This window comes from Drosophila arizonae, chromosome 3, assembly GCF_054131065.1.
Source record: "Drosophila arizonae isolate 15081-1271.41 chromosome 3, UAZ_ARI_1.0, whole genome shotgun sequence".
Taxonomy (NCBI): Eukaryota; Metazoa; Arthropoda; class Insecta; order Diptera; family Drosophilidae; genus Drosophila; species Drosophila arizonae.
This window is the reverse complement of record NC_142923.1, coordinates 28,087,259-28,110,926: the sequence shown is the minus strand read 5'-3', so window position 1 is coordinate 28,110,926 and position 23,668 is coordinate 28,087,259. Positions and strand designations below refer to the sequence as shown.

Below are 23,668 nucleotides of genomic sequence, written 5' to 3'. Positions count from 1 at the left end.
CTATCGATAAACCGATAAACGGCAGAGCATTCACAATTCGACAAACAATTGGCCAAAGAACAAAAGTGAACTCAAAATTAATGAACTAATTATTAAAGATGTACATATAAGTTTAGTTAAGTGCGCTGTATATCGATTGTTATCGGTTTATTGTTAATCATTATCAATTATCAGTTGCATACGAACAAACTACTATAAATAGTGATCAATTTTAGTTAATTCTCATTTAAGTTGTGCGCAGCGAAACTCACAAATACCGAGTCGTAATATAAGTTTATCGATAATGCGCTAATGCGATAACACTTATCGCAGCCATTTCGGCAGATAAACACAAACACATAAAGCTCATATCACGCCTAACGAGTTACCAAAACGCAGGCAATCATTAGACCCATCACCCACGTGGAACTAGCACTAACCATAAAGAGTGAGGGAGCCACACTCCAATTCTAAATACCAATCGCTGCCAATCGGCTCGGAGTGTGAAGAAATATGCGCGGGCCACGTGTCGCATTAGGGGCCCAAACAACGAGTCAAGTTTTTGTGTTTTTTTCCGGCCTGGACAACTGCTGTTTGGGACATTTGGCGTGTGATTATAAACATATTCCGGGGGTAGGCGAACGGCCGTAATGTTCATTTACGTATGTGCAAATGTTTCGAATTATTATTGTTATTCCTATTACTATTACTATTACTATTATTATGATTATGATTACCATTCGATATTATGCGTGGGCGTTGGGGTTTGCCATTGGCGTAAGCACAGCCGGATGCTTGTGGCAAAACCCGTTTACAAATATGAATCGTTCCGTTCCGTTTTCCGAAGTCAAGAATTCGTCGACGTTGCCAGCCCACGCACGCCCTCTCCCGCTCCCTCTCCCTCTCCCGCCCCCGCTCTGGCTTTGGGTAGTCGAGCACATTACACGCACTTTGTATAACGTCGCAAATGTCGCATTTATCGCGCATTAAAATGATAATGGTGCCTTAGCCTGAGCCTAAGACATCGTCCACCTAATGCGGGCTGAGGCATAACCGGGAGGAGCTGGGACTAGAGCGTCGCTAAGCCGGCGAGGCCATTTAATATTCAGCGCACATAGATCATTGCAGCAAATGTTGACCGGCTGTTTGGTTAGTTGCTGGCTCGAAGGACCAGACGATGGGTTTGTAAACCAGTTGGTCGGTCGATGGGTCGATGGGTCTGTCGAACGGTCGGACGGGCGGACAGTCGTCGCAGCTGCCCTGCTTGCTTTGACTCCGAGCTGCAAAGAAATCAAATTTAATAAAGCATAAACATTCAATAAGCCTCGGACTTGCACGCCCTCACATCACACACACGCTGAGGGAAAAGTCATTTGAAATTCCGGACAGCGGTAACGTGTTGGCACTAGGCTGTACTTGGTATTGGTATTGGTATTGGGACTTTTCGACTCGGCCATTTCGCATTTAGAAACGAAAATATTAACGGCCCGAGCTGAAAAGGATAAAGTTTTGTGCAATGATAAAAATGATAAGTTCCTTTGCCTTCTTCTTTTTTCCCGTTTTGTTCGGTTCGGTTCGGTTCTATTCTGTTTGTTGTTCTTTGTCATTAGCTGTCCGCCTCCGTTCCAGGAGCTCGTTTGGAGTAGACACGAAAGGACAACTACAAAAAGGACGACACTCCTCAGCGGCACACACATGCATACATATATTTAGATTTTATTTCATTTTATTGCTTTTTTGTGCATTCGATTTATTTGAAGACATTGGCAATAGCCGAAACGGACTTGGAAATTGCGCACATGTGTGCGCAAGGACTTGAGAGCTAGAGAGCCCGCCTACCCCTCGCTCGCCCCTCACTAACCGTGCCAACAAGCCGGTCCAGTACAGTTGTTTTTTTTTTTTTTTTGTGGGCCAGTTCGCGCTGGTTCAGTTCGGTAATATGAGTTGGGTTTGCATTTTAATATATTATTTGCTCCCGTCCTCGTCGTCTGCTTCTTCCTGTGGTTGAGAGACGCAAAAAAACAAACTACAAAGGCGAAAAAGTTTACTTTGCAAAATCCGTTGCAGAAACATTTATAAAGTGGCCAGCCCCAAATGTCTAGAAGAAGCAGCAGCAGTCGGCGGGCTGGGACTTGGACTAGGACTAGGTGACGGGGCACTGGGGCCCAGCAGAAAAAAGGGACGGCCGGCGAATAGCGGGGCGTAGGAGCTGACGCTGACCTCTAGGAGGCGTTGCCGTCCATGACGTTGCTCTGAGCGACATTTTAAAATGAAAATGATAGCAAAAAGTAAAAAAAGTAAAAGAAAAACGAAAAATAGAAAATAGCGAGGAAATGCGAGCAGCGGACGTAGCCCTCGGGCGGGCTGGACAGGCGGCAGGCAGTCGAAACATTGACAGCAAATAAATGGAAGCCAAAATAATAACAGCAAAGGGGAGGTGCAGCAGCTCGTGTGGGTGTATAATCTAAATGTGTGTCCCTCCATGTCTGTCAGTATGTGTGTGTGTGTGTGTGGGTGTGTGTGTGGAGAAAATTAAAAAAAAAATCCCTAGACCAACGGTAAGGACTTTTTGGCAGAGCAACGAGTCCTTACACCAATTCAGCGCCATCTGTTTGGCTAGCATTGTTGGTTGCAAGGCGTCAAGAAAGTGTTGCCCCTTCTCCCCCCTGGCCCACACACACGTTGGCCCCAGCTCATGTTATCTGTTAGCCAGTGCAGTTGTTGGCGCCATCAGAAGACGTGGGTGAAGAAAAATCATTGACATATAAGGCCATTTGCTCATTTCTTGTGCCGAAATCAAATGCAAAAGTTCCACGGAGAGGGCAAGGGGAAAGAGGGAGAGGGGCGCTGGCATCAAGCTCGGACTTGGCCGGACCAACTGGCGCTGGCTCGGACGCTAACTCTGGCCAACTAATGCGCAAAGTTTCTTTCAGTTTTATTTACCAGCTGTGCCCCGTCACTGAAATGCATTACATCTAGAGCCACATTCGCATAAAAATCACATTCAGCACTATTTTCAAGCGACAGTTTACGATTCGATCTCAAATGTAATAGGTAATAAGGGATTTACTTCAAAATAGCTAAGACTATACGTGATATGAGTAATATCACGTAATACCTATAATACAGATGAAAGTAATAAATAATAAAGAAATAATAAATAATATTAAATAATACATAAAATATATACTAAGCTGTAAATGAAGTTCTTTATGCAAATCATTTCGATTACCCGGAATTTTCCTAGTTACTTTTCTCTTCAATTGGGCGTATCTTTTCTCTTAAAACAATATCTATTTGAAAACATTAATTTAATAAAGCCTTAAGCTTCGACTACATTATTTCAAGAGAATGTTAAAATAGAAAATATTTGCAGAGGAAAATTTCGGAGCTATATATAGTGCTTAATTCATAAACTATTTTATTAGCTATGATTCCGAATTTATTTAAATTTTTTGCTTTGTTTTTTTTTTTTTTTTTTTTTTTTTTGTAATTTACTAGGGAATAATACTTGATTTTTGAAATGCAATCCAGATTCAATCATTATAAAGCGAAATTTGTTGTTGTAAAATCTGGAATTAATTTTCTCTTTTTTAAATAATAATATATTTATATTATGAAGTATTAGAATCTGTAGTTGTAACATTATACTAGAAAATATTGTAATTTATTAAAGTACATTTTCTGGTATTACCTATGCAACTAGATTTAGCTCAATTGATAATCCTTTCATTATCCATAAAATCATTAAATGGAATGAAGATTCAAATCGCTTTAAAGTTGTAATACTTATTCCTCAATCTGCTGAGCGCAATTGAAGCGCCTAAGGATAGGCAACATAAATATTTACAGTTACGTTTCCAGCGAAAAGTGGAGCTTCGAATGATATATTTATATATATTTGCTATGAATAGTTGGACAGTAGAGAAACAGAAAAGGAGATAGAAAGAGAAGCAGATAAATGGAGAGGGGGAGTCAGAGTGTGACGGGGGAATAGAGACATTCAATGGGCACAAAGTAAAGCATAAAATTAGCAGCCGGCAATAATCATGCGAAGAACATTTCTCAAGCCAAACAAAACGCGCCCAGTTCCAGGTGAGTGTGAGTGTGAGTGTGCGTGTGCGTGTTGGCCAAACTCTGGGAGCGTGTGCCTGTGTGTGTGTGTGTGTGTGTGTGTGAGTGTAGGGATTGGAGGGTTGTTGTTGTATGATGGCAGTCTTTTATATATGTTGGCGTGTTTGCATTTAATAAATTCGATTAACAACGGAATAAATACGCTTAAATGCGGAAAATAATGAAAACTAACGAAAAGCGTTTTGTTAGACGTCGCCGTACGCTGTTCGCCTTTACCGTTGCCGTCGCTTGGGCGCCGCTTTCATTCCATGCGGCATTCAATCATTCCATTCAGTTATTCATTCGTTTTACGAGCTGTGTTATTATTGTAAATATGTTGTTGTTGCTGTTGTTGCTTTTGCTGTTGTTGCTGCTGTAACAAATACAAATACATTACGTGAATAAACGCACCCATTATTTCATTTCATCAAGAACCATTAACGCCAACACGCTTGCAAGCTATACCTCCCTCCATAGCACACACAGATACACACACACACACTCATCCACACCCACTTGGCCAGCTTGACTTGCCCAACTCACACCCACACACACGCCTGCATCCGAATGAAGGAGCCAGAGACAAGAAACGCAAGAAACTTTTGCCCAGAATAATGAGTAAAATTATTGGAAATACGTTCTCAGTGCGTGCTTGCCTCACATGATTTACCCAATCGCCATCTGCCGTGGTGTATGTCTATAATTGTTACCGATTTTTAATTGTGTAGCAAAGAGATACAGATACAGATACAGATACAGATACAGATACAGATACAGATACAGATACAGATACAGATACAGATACAGATACAGATACAGATACAGATACAGATACAGATACAGATACAGATACAGATACAGATACAGATACAGATACAGAGAGTTATTTACTCAACTCAACTTGTGGTAACAAGAATTCTTAACTAAATTGCATTTTTGAATTCCTTCCAAATCTCTCTCTCTCTCTCTCTCTGGCCAAAACTTTTTATTGCACACTCAAAAAGTTTAATACGTTTTTAGGGCTCTTGAAGTGACCACGCCCACTTGCCAAACAATAGAACTAGAATTATGTAACAATATTGCAAACGAGCTGGAACGACTGCAAAATGCTCGTTCGGAATTCAAATATACCAAAAGTTATTAAAATGTGAATATCCATAAATCTTGAATTTAGATTGCAATATAGAATGAGGAGGAGAGTACTACAGGAATATTTAAAGATCTTAAGTCTTAAATTTGTATTATTGGGTTCCGATTTGAATTTCGGAATATCCATACATGTATTTACATATACCACATATGAAGTTTCGAAAAGTACGTAACAGGATAAAGATTCATTGTAATATTACATCAGGACTTTGCTTTTTCAAAAGGCCTACGGTATACAACAAAATCTCAGCTCTCCTATTGGAAGTCCACAGTTACAATTCCAATATACTCCTTTGCATTGCGTAGGCGTGTATGAAAATTTGTTATCAAATTAATTTACGCCAAAAACTCGCATCTGCTGCACGTCACACATAGACGCACACAGGCTGAGCACATAGCTACAATGTATGCCTATATACACATATATCTAATCCATACATATATAGATGTACATATAACTATATGCCATATACTTGATCCAAAAACAAAATGCTAGGGACACTTTCGGCCACACACACACATACAGAGAGTGGGTGGGATTGAGACTGGGAGTGGACCGAAAACGAAACCGAAACTAAAAACTTTTGAGTTAAATTCTCGCTCTAATGTTTATGTAGATGAGGGATTATGTCATTGTGTGTGCGGCAACAACAACAACAACAACAACAACAACAGCAACAGCAAGTTGAAAGCATACCCCAAGCACATGGGGCATGGATCTGGGCAGCGTCCATAGCCGAAAGCCCATTGCAGCACTTGAAAATTCTAATTTTCAGCTCAAACTTCATTTGAAATAGTTTAGCATAGAGTCTCTGAGAAAAACACATATTTGTAATGGGAATGGAAAAGGCTAAAAAAAATGTATATATATAAGGAAGAACATTATTATTATTATTATTATCATTATAATTTCGATATGCTAAGCTCAGGGAATGGGATTGGGCGCAGGAGGCAGGCTCAGTTGTTGGCCAAGTGTTTGTCATAGAAAATACATTAAATTTATACAAATTTTGTTGTTTTGCTACTTGAGTTTAACGTGCGCACACACACACACACACGTACATGTACATGTGGTATACATAGACTAAGACTCTCTGTCTCTCTCTCTCTTTTTAGATATATAGACACAAAGCCCAGGCAAATGCAAAACTTTTGAAAACTATTTGGTTTTGGGTTGGTCCCTGGGTTTACGGGCTGCCTGGCATGCCCAGCCCTTTCAGCCATGTCGTATTTTAAATTCAAGTGGTCTTTCACACACACACACACACCCACACACACTCACGCGCACACGCACATGTATAAATATAAATAGATGTGTGTGCGTGTTGGTGTCGTCGGTGTTATGCTTAAGCATTTCGCTTACGAATCCGAATCCGTTTCAAATGCGAATTTATTTCTACAAAATATTACAAAAGTCAAAGACACAAACCATTCCACATACGCCGAAAACTCTCCGGTATACTCCGGTACTCCTTACTCCGGTACTCTAGCCGGCAGCGCCAGCCGCATGGAAAAAGGTCATTTTTGGGGCATAGAATTTACATAAATCCATATGGATGCCGCATGTCCAAGTGTAAGTGAGTGTGAGCCCGTATGTGTGTGTGTGTGTGTGTGACTGAGTCCATTTGATGCCCCTCTCCGGGTAAATCCTCCTACATCTTTAGCCAGCGTCTTTGGGCCACGTGCCGGTGACAAGAGCCGAGCGGGCGAAGCATTGAAACGAACTCTTGCATGCAACATTTCGGTATTTTTGCTTATCACACAAAGCTGCTGCTGCTCTGTGTGTGTGTGTGTGTGTGTGTGCGTGTGTATCTATGGATACATGTGTGTCGCTGTGAGTGCTACTTGCCTCGCTTTCGAACCCATTGATAGCCGTAAGCAGGCGATGAGCAACCGTACAAACGCCCCGAAACGTTCAACCTTCAAATTCCGGCGATTGTATTACCAGTTTGTGTCTGTGCGAGTGTGTGTGTGTATCTATGCCTGTGTGTGTGTGTGTCTTGGGTGTGCGTGCGGTTTTCAAACGGAAGTTGTACGGTAAGGCAAGCAACGGCTGCTTCGCTCGGCCTTTTCCATTTGACCCCGTTGCTACTTCGTCTTCATCTCCAGCATCTACTGTGTCTCATCCGTCGCAGCCCCCGCTCCACCCCTATTCCGAATGCCTCACATTGATATCCCTTTTAATGGATGAATTATTGCCGCACATGCGAAAGTAGTTGCCCCCTATCCTACTGCCCCGCCCAGCCGCACGTTTCTGGACGAGCGACTTGAGAAGGTCTGCCACTTGCGTTCGCCTTATCCTTTTACGCACACACACACATGCACAGAGTGTGTGAGGGAGAGAGATAGAGCGAGGGTCACCCACCCACACACACACATGGTTTGTTTGCATTTCATTTCCTTCAGATCTGCGTGGCTCCAACCACTTTAGCTTCTTAGTTGACAGCGAATTTTGCGTGGGGTTTCTGTTTAGGGTCAGTTAATTAAGCGGCGTCAGATGCCTCGGGGCCCGCAAGCCTCGCCCTGACAGCCCCTCAAAGCACTCAACCCATTCGCACATGCGGATACGCTGGAATGCGCCAAATATCCATAATAATTGAAGGATATTACATCAATAAACCGAATGGCTAGCGCCCCACAGCGAACCGAGCATTGCGGATACGTGAATGTCCTGCTTGACCACAGCTGAGGGCGGAGGCGGTGCCAGTGGCAGAGGCGCAGACGAAGGCGAGGGGGTGGGCTCAAATGAGGATGAGTGCTGCATTTTAATATTTCTAAGTATTCACGCACATACGCATATAATTCAGGTATTGACAGAGTGTGAAGTTTTTCTGAATACATTTAGAGAGAGAGAGAGAAGGAGAGGGAGAGAGAGTGTGTGTGTGTGTGGGCGGGGGTGCCTCTGTATATACGATGTGTGGGTGTCAGTCAGGCGGCTGCCAACAGCCGAAGCCATAAACTAAATTTATTGCAAATATTTCCTTAGCAATGAGCAATTTGTGCGATCGAATCCTGTGGACCCCAATACAAATACACACACACACACACACACACAGACGCACACTCGTGTGGGGGCCTAACGTGTCGATGATATATATTTGTGGCAACAATTCATGAACCTTCTGCCTCCTGCCCCCGCTCCGCGTCCAGTTGACCCGCAATGGAAATGAAACAGAGCACAGATATTTGGCCAATTCAGAAAGAGTTCCAATTTGCAGCTAGCCGGGATAGATTATAGCCGGGTACATGTATATTAAAAATATTAGGATATGTATTTATAAGCTATACATATGAGGCGTGCAACTATTTCTATTCGAATGCGCTCTTAAATAAGTCTCTCAGTGTACTTATTGATTTATTGTTGCCGTATTTATTTTGCTGTGCGATTTATTTGGTTGGACACTCGACACGCACACACACACACATACAGTGAGAGTGAGAAAGAGAGAGAGAGAGAGAGAGAGACACACACACACAATTCTAAACAGCAGCCACACACAGACACAGATACAGCTAAGCGTTGGGTCTTCAATGTACGAAAATATGTGGAAAAGAGTTTTTAGTTGCGTTACGAGAAAATAACACGCACACACATACACACACCCAGACACGCATACATATATATAACGCCCAGCAGTTAAATAAAATTACTCATACGCTCAGTCGCACTCACACACACACAGTCGTCGCACTCACACACACACATAGAGAGCGACAGGCCGACAAAATGGTTGGCCAACGACGTCTAAACAACAACAACAACAACACGAACGGCAGCAATAACAAACATGAATTTTAACAAAATACAATTTCAATACAATTCAAACTTTCTAACACACACACACACACACATTTACACACTCTCTGGGGCAGCTACACGCATGCCAGAGTGAGCCAGCACTAGAGCCATGTCTCGCCCACTCTCATGGCGGCTGCGGCAACCGCAGTGGCAACAACGCTATCGCAATGACTCTGCTGAGCTGAAACCTCAAACTCTGCAGCGTCGACCCCAAGCCTCCTCCTCCCCCTCCTCGTCCTCCTCTAGTCGGCAGCCCTCCAAATGAATATGAAACTAAAACTTCCTCTACTCATTTCCTGCCCCTACTCTTGCACTCCCTCTCCCTCTCCTTCACCCCCGCCCTCTCTCATTCGCTCTCCCGCCGCTGCTGCTGCTTTGGCATCGGCATCGGCATTGGCATCGGGTTGGCTGATAGTGGGCAAAAACTATCTCGCCCGAATGTCTCGCCGGTTTTCAGTTGCGTTCTAAATTCATACATTCATTACCAGCGCATTTCATTCGCACACCATTCGGACGACCCACTCAGACGCCTCCCGCCCCAGCCGCTCGCAATGTTAAATACAATCGCTGGCCCGTAAACAAAGCGACTCGCCCAGGACGCCAGGATGCCAGGACGCCAGGACGGGCGAGTGGAGCGAGCCGTTGCCTCTACGCTCATAAAGTAATAAATTGTACCATAAATAGTGCGGCGCAAGTGTTCGACGGGCGGGACAGTCGACAGAAGGTCGTCCAGCCAGTGCGGGACTGGGCTGGGCTGGGCTGGAGCATGGCTAGCACCGTCTACCCCCTGGTAGTTTACTCCTTTTGACGCCACGCTCGCTGCCTTAAGCAGCCGTAGAGCAATTCATCTTTTGGGTGCTGTGCTCATTGCTCGTGTGTGGACCAGCTGCAGATCCATCTGGGACTCTCTTGTAGCTCACCTAAGAGCTGCTTGGCATTCGATTTCTCACCACCATGCGCAAGGGATCAGCCCGGTGCTGGCAGTGGCCCGCTCTAGTGGAACTATGCTTATTTGCTGTTGTCACGCCCGCAAACGTCCCGGCCAACAAAACTTGTATGTGCCCCTTCCCACACTCACACACACATACACGCACATGCCGTATCAAATCCCTGGCACCCTTTCCCCCCACATCTAAATTACCCCAAACTCTATGCTAACCACACACAACCACATCGTTCATCATTGCCCGTGTGTGTGCCGACGGGAGGCTGTGGATGGGGTCTGCTTTCCGCCGGAGAGGGGAACGGAGCGGGGAGGGGAGGGGGGGCTCGCTTGGGAAATGGGTGTTGGTTAGGTCTAGCAGTGCTCTGACTGTACTAATGAATTACGCAATCTAAAACTATGTACATTTAATTCAAATTCACAAAACTGTACGCCAAACTAACCGAAACGCACACACACACACACACACTCGCAGCATGGGCGACCCAACAACAACAACAACAAGTTTTGGGCAAACTTTTTTGCTGCCAACGTCTGCGCCAACGCCAGCGTCAACGTCAACGTCGGCTTCGGCCTCGGCTTTGACGCTGATGTCGTATATATTTTTCGGGAATAATTCAAAGCGAAATACGAATTTCAGAGTCCGTACAGAGTCCGTCCATCCAACCCCATCAGCAGATGGCCGCAGTATAGTTTGCTCTACCGGGCCTAAGCACAGCTCGCAGCAGCGTCCGACGCCCTGCGCTCCATTGCCATTCCATTAGCGACACCATTGGCGTCAACGTCAGCATCCATCGCACATGTCCTTGCAATTGTTCTTGCCTACCCCAGCGACACGCTGGACAGCCATGGTGGCAGGAGGCAGTAGGCAGAAGGCAGTGGGCAGGGGCCAGGGGTAGAGGCAAACACACGAGAGCGAAAGCGTGCGCAAAAAGCTGTAACAACAGCAACAACAATAACAGTTATATTCCCATATAATATTCGTACACACTTTGCAAACATGTTTGTCGATGATGTATTATACAAAATGCCCATAAAAAGGCCCGCATGAGCGAGACGGCGAGAGTGAGAGAGAGAGAGACAGAGGGAAAGGGAAAGCAGCAGCAGCAGCGGCAGCGGCAGCGGCAGTAGCAGAAGGAAAGCTGCCAAAGCCTGGGATCTGTATATGTGTGAGTGTGTGTGTGTGTGTGTGTGTGTGTGTGTGTGAGTGTGCGAGAATGAGAGCATCCGATGGCGTAATCATCGTTTGTCTCTCTACACATTCGTATATGTATATATGTATATATAAATATGTATGTGTGTGTGTGTGTGGCACTAAATCGAAATGCCAAAATGCCCATTTCTATTCTGTGTTGGCCCCGCATAAGCGATACAGACATTTCGTTTTTTGGGGTAATACATCAAACTAGCCGCATCAATACAACACACACACAAACACACACGCATACATTGGCATATAAGGGTTTGCCTCCCTTGCTTTGTGTGTGTGTGTGTGCCTAGTTCGGGCTGCATGCGGCGTGTTAAAATAAAACCAACAACGACTACAAAAACAATAGCCAAGTTAATATATCCATGGATCCCTCGGCATGTGTGTGTCTGTGTGTGTGCGTGTGTGTGTGCGAGAGTGTATGGAAAAAGAGTAAAATACTTCATGCAGAACCGAGCCAAAAACCGAATATCTCATAGAGCACAGCACAACGGATGAGCTGCCGTTGCAGACAGGACAGGCAAGGACAACAAAAGTTGTTGCCACCAAAAGTAAAGGAGATAATCTTGGCCAAATGCTTGCCAGGAACCAACATCTTTAGACGCAGTCTGTGTCTGTGTCTGTCTCTGTGTCGGTGTCTCCGTCTGCATGTGTGTGTGTGTGTGTGTGGGCAGGGGGTGTAGCCGGGCTGTAGCCGACAAACTGCCAGCAAACCAAGGTCTGCCGAGACAGAACTCCGTTCTAATGACCGCCAAGATAGAATGACATTTCGGGGCTGTCAGCTCTCATTGTTACCCAGCTCTGTAAGGTCTGTCCGTCTGTGAGTGTGTGTGTCTGTCCATGTGCGTGTGTGTGTGTTGTATTGAGTTTGGCTCCGACAAAACTCATGCGAGTGCACGAGTGTGCGTGAAGATGAAAACTTTAAGTACACAGAGCATCGAGGAGTCGGGCAGCAAGTACCGCACAGTGGTGCAACACAAGCAAATTATAACAAAACTTTACGCAGCTTGAATATCATCTAACTATATTTCTTCAATGTATTTCAAATGAGTGTAATATGTAAATATTTATGATTGAGTTCTATAAAGAAGTTATTTGAAAGATATCCCATATTTTTGTATAGTACGTAATTTCGCTATTGTTTGTGATATTTGACAGGACCTCGACAATATAACTTTAAAGATCCAGATCCACTCTTAAATTCGACTACAATTGAAAATCAGATATAAATAATTCCTTGATCGGTTGATTCAATACCGTTTATGCAACTTAATATAGATATAATTCATAATCAGAATGAACTACTAAATATGGGGAAGAAGAAGTAGGGTATAATAATAGGAAAGGAACGTTACGCTTTAGTCAACATACTAAATATATATCTAAGTAAATATATCTATATCTCTAAATATATATAAATAGCTTTATATATATTCTACAAATAACTTAAAAACCAATTTTTGAAAAATATTGTGAGTTGGAAAATTATGGGATGGGAGGTTTGGTATATGTACAATATTGAATGAATTGGTTATGAAGGAAAGTATATCTTGTTTTCATAAAGGACTTTTGATATGTGAGAATATCTAAGATCTAATATGTACTCTGCTCTAATTAGATTTTGGAGATATCTCTCAGATATAATGTGATGATTAGAGTATAGGTGAAACAGCGATGTCTCAAATATTATTTCCAAAATATTCAGTAATACTCCATATTCTTCAATTTCGCATCACTGTGCATGAGGAGTAAAAAGTAGAAAAGAAGAAGCAAAAGGCTACATTTCGGGCAATAAGACGCCACATTTCAAGTTGTGAGGTCCAGGCTTAAGACCCAGACCAGAACACAAAACCTCCAACCCGAACCCAAACCTAAACCCAAACCCAAAGCGAGACAGCAACTGCGGCCCAAGTACGTGAAAATTGATAGATGAGTTATGGGCGAGAAGGCAAACGAGGGCGAGGATTCGCATGCATATGTCCATATACGAGCACACACACAAGCACATGCAGGCATATCTTGTCTGCTCTGTGTGTGCGTGTGTGTGCTTGTGTGTGTGCTGTGATTGTGTGTAGTTCCATTTTGCAAGTGGCAATGAGTCCGAAGACGTTCAATGCTTGTCCGTCCGACGCTACCTACCCCATACTGCCAACACACACACTATGTGTATGTGTGTGTGAGTGTGTGTGCGTGTATGTATTTAGGGGCGAGGGCAGGGGGCAAGCAGAAGCATTTTTCAACGACTGCGACGCCAGCCGAAGGCATTAAAAGTTTTTGTATTTATTTTGCAGTCGGTTAACAATATTCCTTTTGCACCAAGCCAACCGAACCCGTTGCCCTGAACCCCTTTCTGCCTCATTCGCTTTCTCTGTCTCGCTCGCACGCTCGCACTGGCTCTCGTTGTTGCTGTGCCACCTCCTTCTTCGTTCTTCTCGTAGTTCTTGGTTTTCTCCGCACATACGTGTAACAGTTTTGTAATTGTATGCGTGCGTTTTGTTTGCGGACGTGGCCGTCTTGGACGTCGACGTTTTTGTACATACACACACACACACACACACTCGGGCACACACACGCATGCAATAGAAATAGGAATAGCAATTCGAGTACATGGAGCTGGGCATGTGCGCGGGGGTGTGGGGGCGGCAGGGTCTGAAAACTTTTATGTGTAATACATCAATTGCAAAAAGATAGCCAAATGCTGTTAAGTTTATATACTACACACACACACACACACACACACACATGGGCGCCGCTATAGCCAGCTCTTTTGTGCGCCTCCTGCTGTCTCCGTCGCACCCGCTGAGGGTGGCTGTGGCCGAGTTACTTACGCCCACGCCAAGTAGACGCTGGGCAACTTCTCGAGCTGCGAGCTGTGCACAAGTAAAAGATACATTTATTATGTGCGAAGAGCGATGAACACAAGCGATTTATCCTTTTTAACTTTTTCCTTTTGCAGTCCTGGCTACAGCTGTCCACCCATACTATGTTGAGGCTCTCACTCGTTTGTCTATGTTGTCCGTATGTGTGTGTGTGCGTGTGTGTTGTTGCTGTTGCTGTTGCTTTTGTTCTCGCTCGGCCCACATCTCTGCCGTAACTAATTTATTACCGCAAGAGGGCATCATCTAAGCAGGGTTTAAACTAAGCAGCCAACTGTATATGTGTGTGTGTGTGTGTGTGACCATGTGCGTGTGTGTTAGCTTATTTTGTTTACGGACAACTCTCGAATGTATGCCGCAATATTTCGCGAACTTCTCAGTTGCCCCTCTCCAAATCTAGGCACTGTTTTCCGGTTCTGTTTGTCTCACACGCTCAACATATGCAATTTTTCAATCGTTTGCCTCGATTTTTGACTTCTCCCAAACTTTTCTCATTTCAAAGTTGAAACAACAAACAGCATTATCGCCATTCATCACATGTCAAAAAGAAAAACTAAAAAGAAAAAAAAAAAAAAAAAAAAAAAAAACTAGAAGCTGTGCCAAAAACTTGAAGTGTCCAAGGCAAACAATCTAAGTAATCTGAATGAGGTCGAATGAGCAATGCTCTACGGCGATATAGATTTAATATATTTTACATAACTAATACATATTTTTCTTATGGATATTGAACTTCGAATGAGTAATATATACCCTATGCAGTTTATTTAAAAAAGTATATTTTACTTTTCTATTTTTTTTTTAAATTATATATATATATAATTATATATTTTGCTTCACAAAATTTTCTGTAAACTTTAGTGACATGTTCATCTAGTTTTGCATTATTTGAATAATTATATTTATTATTTATTTCATTTATTCTACTATTCTCATAATTTCTTATGCTCAGAAGTCGAAGTCGAATAAAGTAATGTTATAAAACTTTACTTTTTGCATTTTAAGGCTAATATTTTTGATATAATTATTACATACTTAAATTTATTATTTTATTCATTTAAACTCACAATTTTATTTACAATTTAGTAACTATTTGTATGTATAACTAATTTCATTAATATTATGTCTCATACTTTGCCTTAGTAGGTCGAAGAGGCAACTCTTCATAGGTTTGATTTTTACGGTTTTAGCTAAATATTAAAATATTATGTAATTATTCAATATTCCTATTTATTTATATTCCATTTATTTATTTCACATAATTTCTTATGCCTCGCCCCAGAAAGTATGCTACATTTCGCACATAAACCTAATTACGCTATTCCTGCGCCGGCTTAACCCAAACTAATCCAGGCGGGCAACACATGCATGCATGAGTGTACCTGTATGTGTGTGTGTGTGTGTGTGTGTGTGTGTGCAGGCATTGTCACTTACAATTCTTTCCCCTTTGGTCACACTGGACGCGCCCAGTGTTTGGCGCTGCCCCGAAGTCAGCGATGCTGTCAGTTAATATATCAGAGGCTCAGGCAATGCCTCAGTCCTGCTGCCTGAGTCCTGCGTCCTCTCGCTGTTGCTGCTGCTCTGCTGTTGTCACACATGCTCAGCGGCAATTTCGCTTTCAATTTCGAATGCTATCTATGAGACAGCGAGCGAGTCCACACACACACACACACACACACGCACACTCGCAGAGTGGGCAAAAAACGCAACACAAAAGAAAAGAAAAAAAAGCAAGCAAACTTGTTTGCAAAGTTTAAACAACATTTCGTCTCGTTTCGTTTCGTTTGGTGTTTTATATTTTTTTCTTAGCTTGGTCCGTCGTACGTGCCGGGCTATGTGTAGATGTAGATAGACAGAACACCCTACTCCATACGTCCGATGCCTGAATTTCCATTTCCCCCCGCATCAAAAGTTTGCAGTTTTCTGCTTCTTGTTAATTTTTTTCTTTTTGCTGTCGTAAGATAAACAAATACAGAGATGGATTGCTGAGAGTCGTGTGTCGCCTGCCATCTGGACAATCTAAAATGGATATTCGATAAATCTTAAGTTCCAAATGCAGCGCGTTTCCTCTGCTGCTGCCGCTGCCTCTGGCTCTGCTGCTAATTAACTCAATGCTCGTCTAATGAATTCGGTCAAACGATTTTTACGGCCTGGCCCTATGAATACGCTCGGAGGTCAGCGAAGTGTAATCACTTTATCAATAATTCAATCACAATTCTGAGCGGCGCGCGGCGCTCTGCCGACGCTCGTAAAACTGCGTCGCCAATTTGTCAGGGAATACAGACGGAATACTTGAGACGGCATGTATTATGTGTTTTATTGCCAGGACTCTGATAAACTTGTGTGCGCATATAAAACGAGCCCATAAAAATTAATAAAAGCGTGGCTTAGGCCGGCCTGCAACCCCATACACCAACTCCACCACCCACCCTCCCTCTCACTATCTGTCTCTTTCGCTCTCAGCAGCTTTTGATCTGCTGACCCCTTTTTATAGTTTTATTATCTTTGAGATTCTGTTGAAATTGAGCTGTGTCCAGCTCAAAACTGAAAAACAACAAAAATTTCGCTGAAACGGCGCTCGTAAAAATCGCCTCAGATATATGATATATTGTATATGTATAAGAAGTTTGGAGAAGGCGAAGGCGAAGGCGGGCCTATGAAATGGCCAAAAGCATTTCAACTTATTAAGTAATAAATTCCAATAAGAACAAAGGCAGACAAATTACAGTCAGTGCCAAAAGCAACCGACAGAGAAATATGCATTCGACTAATAATAATTATAATGATAATAATAATAATAATAAGCAAGGTGATAACGATCGCAAGACATCGAAAAATGACCATTAAACACACCTACGGCCCAGCTGCCACACCCCCGGGCTGCAACCCTTTCGTACAGCCTGCCAGAATGCCCACGAAGTGCTTATAGAGGGGCAGCGGGGCAACCCTCTCTATAATATCAATGGGCCCGGCCCCATTGACGCGAGTGATTTATATAGAAAAATTCATTATTTGCTCGCCTCGTCGCGACGTCCAAATGCAAAACGACGCAAGCGGCTGGACGGGCAGGGGGTGGGGGCTAAAAATAATGACCAGGCCATAGCAGCGCAGGCAAAGGAAACCTCACTTGACTCGGGCTCTATCTTTAATAAAGCTAATTTCTATTGACGCTAACAGCGCTGCGACATGCGAGTCGAAGTCTAAGACTCCTCAATCCGAATCAGGAACGGAATCAGAAACGGATTCGCGGCGAATGCGAGGCGAAGCCAACTTTAAATAACCATTAAGTTCCGCTCCGAGGGGTGCCACATGCAATTGCTCTACATTTGAATATCTTATGTGTGTGTGTATGTCTGCTTTTGTGTGTGTGTGTGTGTGTGAACTGCGCCATTGTGGGACACCTTAAGCAAAGTGTTTGGCGGCGCCCATGGGCATGCGGCTATAATTGATGAGTTCGGGCCACCAAGCCCAGGTCATTTAGGCACCAGATACAGGATATGAGCACAACAGGATATACACACACACACATGCATACACACGCATGCACACTTAATACATATGCATACATTATTTCAATCTGACGTGATTAGCTTGGTCAATTTGCACAGTTTTATTTAATATCATTTGGACCTAGACAAAGCTGAGCGTGTGAACCAGTTGGTGCATGCGCTTGCCTGGAGAATACCCAACTAGAAGTTACCCTGTTGGAAATCGAAAATTGAAAATTATATTATATTACTTCCGTAAAAGATTACATTTATATGGCAGAATCTTTAAAATAATCATACTTATATTGACGATTTAAATTATCTAGCTTTAATAGATGCGATTAACTATAAAGTTTTCACTCTAGAATATTATCTGAAAAGGGCTCTCTTGGGTATTCTATGATTAGTTTGTATATTAAAACTGAGCAGATTATAGTTAGGCTTACTTTTCCTATCTCTCGTAACTTCTAAATTGATTTAAAATTAATTTTGCATACATTCGGATATTTATAGAATATGAAATGTAGAAGATTTTACCATTTCAATTAAGATTTCTGGAACATGCTTTATTCACCTTGGAGAACTCCTTTCAATTGTCAACAAATATTGTTAAATGTGTGTTTTATATAACACAGCCCCAGCCAAACACCTCAGCCTAAATCTATTTACCTAATCAACCGTAGCCCATTTAGGGCTCAAATAACTCTCTTGCATCTCTCGAATCCTTGTCTTAGCATCTCTCCACTGACTGTTCACATGAAATAATAAAAATAGCTGTGCAAAGTGCATAAAACTATTTGGAAAATTAAGTTTGCATTTTATATTTCATTAATTATGCACATCGAGTGACGCACCTGGGGGCTGCATTACGCTCAGGCCAACGCACACTCTAAGCGAAATATCTATTCAGAAAGTAGCACTCCAAAACACTTGAATACCTTCTGAAAGGAATCAACGAAATCTGAGTGAAAGACAAGCGCACAAAAATTTCACCTGTTGGGGGGAGGGGGAAGGGTGCAAGATGGGAGATCTTACGCCTGATTGAAGTCCACTCGCATGGCACTCGCCTCCTGCGTTGTCATTTGCAACCCACACACACACACACAGGCGCACACTTAGCTGCATGGCTGGTCAAAGGAATCCCCTCTGCGTCGCTTAGCCAGGCCGAAGCCAGGGCCATCTTCAGCTGCAGCCAATCGAGTGGCTCAGAAGGAGTCCAGCATGAGGCAGCCACATTTGGGGGCATGCGGCATGCTGCATGCGGCTATATGCATGCAGATTAGTATATAGCACCGACGGCTTTGACAGGTATATACAAACGTATTCTATTTTCAATTTTATTATATTTTTCACTTGAGATAGACAATATATATACCATATATACATATGCATGTATGTGTGTGTGTGTGCATATATTGATATATTTATGTGTGCAACAAATTCTGTTTGCATTTTCCCTTGAGTTGTCACGCACAAAGGCAAAAAGAAAATTGTTTAATTTGATTTCATTTTGGGCGCTCTTGCGTCATGGCCCGAGCCCTGGCTAAATGGCGTTTGCCATATGAGCATATCGCCCAGAGACACGCCCCTAATAGCTTCTGGGTGTGTGTGTGTGTGTGTGTGTGCACAATGCAAATCTCTGACTCAATACATGTGTGTATAAATGGTCTGGCAGCGCCCTGCTGCTGCCAATTTTCCACACATTTAATTGCGTTTCTATTTTTCAAATATTTATTATTATCGAATATTGAAAACGATACACAAATGCGAATGCATCAGCCCCACTCTGAGCCACGCCAATTGGCATATGGTGTGCCTGCACGTCATGTGCGGCCCGAGCATATATATAGAGTTGTTCGCCAGATCTCCCAATGATAGCGTGGCACGCGATATGCCGTGCCCTCAAACCTCCTGCACCTCGACTCGCACTTCGGCTCGCTTTCATGTGAATGGCTTTTGTCACGGTCTCCAAATTGATCTAATCCTTTCGGGTGTGCTGGGATTACGAGCCAACTTATAGATGATTGGGCGCAAACATCTGAAAGGCCCTCTAAAATGGAAATCTGGGAAATCTACATTTTTCGATTTCGTTTTTTCGAATACAACTTTAGTAACTCTTGAAAACAAGTTTTTTTAATTATATAATTTCCAGCACACATTAACTATTTGGACTCCCATCGAACCAAAGTCTATTAAGCAAATAAATCTAAATCTAAGAGGAACTTGACTTTATAGTCGAGTACCGATAATTCTAAATGGCAAGATCAGTTTTTTTTCTAAAGAAATTCAAACTATCGAGAAAATTCAAGATTGATCTAAACTCCTTAAAATAAACGAATATAAATCTAAGAGATTATATATAAATCTAAAACGTAGCACGTTCTAGGTCTGATAACCGCCTCAAAATCATATGTAATTTTTTATTAGCACCATCTATGTGTCATTTCTTGACTGAAATTGAAATCTTTGTGAGTTTCGCTGTCCTATGATTTAAATTACATAACTTACATAAATTATTTTGTTTTATTAATTTTGTTTCTAATATTCTAAGATCTTATATATGTTTGTATATAATATATATGTACTTGAATTATTAAATATATTTGAAATTGATGTAATTTGCACCGTTTGCCAAACTAGACATACATACATATATAGAAACATTTGCTTGCCTGCCTGTTAAATAAATCTCAATATCTATCCGAATATGTATTAAGTATGATTTTCACAAAAGCTCCTAAGTTAAGTGAACCGAATTGGCAATAACTGGACGATCAATGTGTGTGGATGGGTAGTAAAAGCAATTGGAACTGTTAGAACTGAATGTTTCCCCCCGGCACAAAAAAAAAAAAAAGTGAATAACCGAAATACAAATTCAATTGGCACAAATCTGATTAATATCGTTAAAAATTCTATGAGAAATGGAAATAATGCAATTGGAACAAAAGAAATTGTAATGCAGTTAGGAGGATAATTCAGTTCTGCTGTTGTTGTTGTTGTTGCTGCTGCCAAATGCCTGCAACTGCTGTCAATGGGAAGACAACACACACACACACACGTATATACACACAAAGCACACACACACACGCACTCTAAATTGGGTGAGACGCATTTGCAACTGCATAACGAAACGTTTTAGCTTAGAGCCAACTGATTTCTGATTCTCAATTGACCTCCCGCAACACTGCGAACTGTATCCAACTGCAGGTACGTTCCTCAGCAGCCAGCAGGCGAGCATCAAGCAGGAGGCCATGGACGTGCCTGTCGAGGAGCAGCCGCACGAGGCGCATGCCGCCGATCGTCAGCCAGTGGCGTGCAAGTTGGCTAAGTTGATGCAGCGGCCGCAGCTGGCGCAGCTCTTCGAGCGTCGCAGCCACAATAACAACAACAACAACACCAATAATAATAACAACAATAACAATAACAATACCATTAGCCACAATAATAACAACGATCGCATGTTCAAGAAGAATCGCTCGACAAATTCATCGCCCACGCCGTCGGCGCGCTCCTGGAACGACAGCGAGGAGGAGCCGGATTACAATCAGGACGAACGCTCCAGCTCGGCCTCGTCGGCCATTTCGCTGACCATGAAACGCAGTTGTCAGGCCAGTGAGTCGACGCTCTACCAAACCCTGCAACAGCATCGTCAGCAGCAGCAGCAACAGCAGCAGCAGCAACAACAGCAACAACAACAACAGCAGCAGCAGCAGCACCTGCAGCAACAGAGCGAACATCGCCCACATCTCAAGCAGCAGCAGCAGCAGCAACATCAACATCAACAGCAGCAGCAGCAGCAGCAGCAATATCTGGACGAGCTGCAGCAATCCGTTTCCGTGTCACACCAGCAACAGCTGACCGCCAATCTGTTTATGGCGCGCACCATTGCCCTGAGTCGGTCGCGCGACTTTCCCGATATATTCCAGAACCCCTCGGCAGCAGCGGTGGCTGCAGCAGCAGCAGCAGCAGCGACTGCCACTGCCTCGGCCACAGCCTCTGCCCTGGCCAGCAGCACCAGCGGTGCGGCTGCTGCGGCGGCTGCGGCCGCTGCCGCTGCAGCCGGTGGCAGCAGCAACAACAGCAGCAGCAGCAACGCTGGCAGCAACTACATGCTGCCCTGCCCGCTGTGCGAGACGCCGCTGGAGCAGCGCGTCTTCCGCCAGCACCTGGACAGGCACTATCCGCGCGACAGTCCCGTCTGCCCGGTGATCGAGTGCGGCCGTCGCTTCGCCCATCCCAACTCGGTGCGCAACCACATGCGCATCAAGCACACGCTGCAGTGGGCCAAAATGAAGGCGATGCGCTCCTCCGGCGGCCCCTTCGCCGGCGGCCCCGACTTCAAATTCAAGAGCGAAGCGGCCAACTAGTTGGTGTCGCCCGACGGCACGCCCCCCCGGCACCCACTTTTCCAGAGCCAATATGCCCGCAGATACTCGCACTAGGGGCGGCCACAAATGCTTCTCTAGGTTGCTGCTAGCTGGTCAAAAGGCGACAATAATCCTAAGCCCCAGACTCGGGACACTCGCGTCTATCGTAGATAGCCAAAGACAACAGAATAAGTAAAGCAAGCGTAGTACTAGACTCGATCGAGCCGGCAGCGCCAAAAGCCACTTCACTGGGCCAAGATGAAAGCTGTTCCAATTTCTTTTTTATTGCCAAAAACGGTTTCATTTCAAGCATAATTCTTCGGGTCTAACTTGAGCATAGAAAACAAAATATAAATTCAGTTATGTTTAAAAAGGAAAATTATGTTTGCAATTTATTTTCTTTACATTTATTTAATTTGAAATTTCTTGGCAATGTGGCTGAAGCGACTTGAGGCTGGCATACAACAATTATTACGTTCCTATATTAAAAAAAAGAAGCATAGTATACTATACTAACACTAGTACATATTCGTACTTCCACTACTGCGTATGTGCAACTTTATATATGTATGTACAACATGCAAAGCTAGTTTTACACTGTAAAGAAAGAGCCCAGAGATGATAATATGAATAATAATGAATTCCATATTTAGTAAACAAACTTACACAGACACACACACACACACACACACATAGAGAGAGAGGCGTAGCAGAGCTGCAAGTTAAATGTAATTCTTAGTAAAGTGTAGTCGCTGCTGGATAACGTACTACTACTACTACTACTACACGCTAGATGGCGCTTTACATGGCACTAGGAACTCCACTAAACTCCAGTATTATACGTACATAGGAACGAAGCGCAAGAGAGCTGCATACACAATTCATAGTATACTATCTACCGTATAAGCGTATAAACAATATATATGATATATATTTAGTATATGAAACAAGGTATTTGTAGATAAATACGAGCTGAATACCAAGCAGAAACAATTATAAATAGTTATTATAATTAATTATAATGATACTACAAAATAGAATGTGCCTGCGTAATATATTTTTAGCCAAGATAAAAAAAAAAAAACAAAAGAATTAAGAAAAACCAAAAAATAAACATAAAATACACACACATACACACAAACACACTTAGACAAGTGAGAAGTTGCAAATTTTATTAGAGACAAATTTCCAAAGAGCTCAAAATTGTCATTTGATTTCTAGTTTCGTATATAAGTATGTCGCAAGAGCATCAAGAGAGAAAAGCATACGTAAAAAGGTTCCTATAATGTTAATCAAAAAGAAAAAGAAAAAGAAAAAGAAAAACTAACTAAAATTAAAACAAAACAAAAACTCAAACAAGAAGAAGAAGAAGAAGAAGAAGAAAACGTCTTATATTCCATTTCGACACGGACAATTTTACAGTTGTGTGACCCATAGCAAATACATATGCACATATGCATGTGTACATGTATGTGTAGTCCTACATCTATTATAATTTCTATACATAGGAATATATATATGTATATCTGACTATATATACATATTTTTTAGTTTGGCCAATTGTTTGGAGAACGCGTAGCTCGTAAAGGCAAGAAATGTATCCTCAATTTATGTACGCCTCGATGGGGCGATTATGTTTTTGTTTAATAATAAAGAGCAAACGAAGAAAAGTCGAGTGAATGAATCTCTATTCAATGAATCTTCTCTACGCAAATAGTTGCAGCTGTATTGATTTACTTACATCTATGTG

At 42.8% G+C, this 23,668-nt stretch overlaps 1 protein-coding gene and 1 long non-coding RNA gene across 8 annotated transcripts in view; one reads left to right on the top strand and one right to left on the bottom strand.

Annotated features, from left to right (window-relative positions):
- Window positions 1-23,668, top strand: part of ab (BTB/POZ-zinc finger protein abrupt) — a 56,295-nt gene that overhangs the window by 29,157 nt on the left and 3,470 nt on the right. The window contains exon 8 of one of the 7 annotated variants that reach the window (XM_018003907.2): window positions 20,759-23,593. The exons of the other annotated variants lie outside the window; for them this stretch is intronic. Coding sequence (XP_017859396.1) covers window positions 20,759-21,918 — 1,160 coding nt within the window. The 3' untranslated portion in view covers window positions 21,919-23,593. Of the gene's footprint in view, window positions 1-20,758; window positions 23,594-23,668 lie in introns of those variants that run through there. 7 annotated transcript variants of the gene reach the window in all.
- On the bottom strand, window positions 19,265-20,150 carry LOC149269993 (uncharacterized). The gene is made up of 2 exons (XR_016269492.1): window positions 20,060-20,150; window positions 19,265-20,002 (listed from the first exon to the last, which is right to left on the bottom strand). It is a non-coding gene; the product is annotated as an uncharacterized LOC149269993 (long non-coding RNA).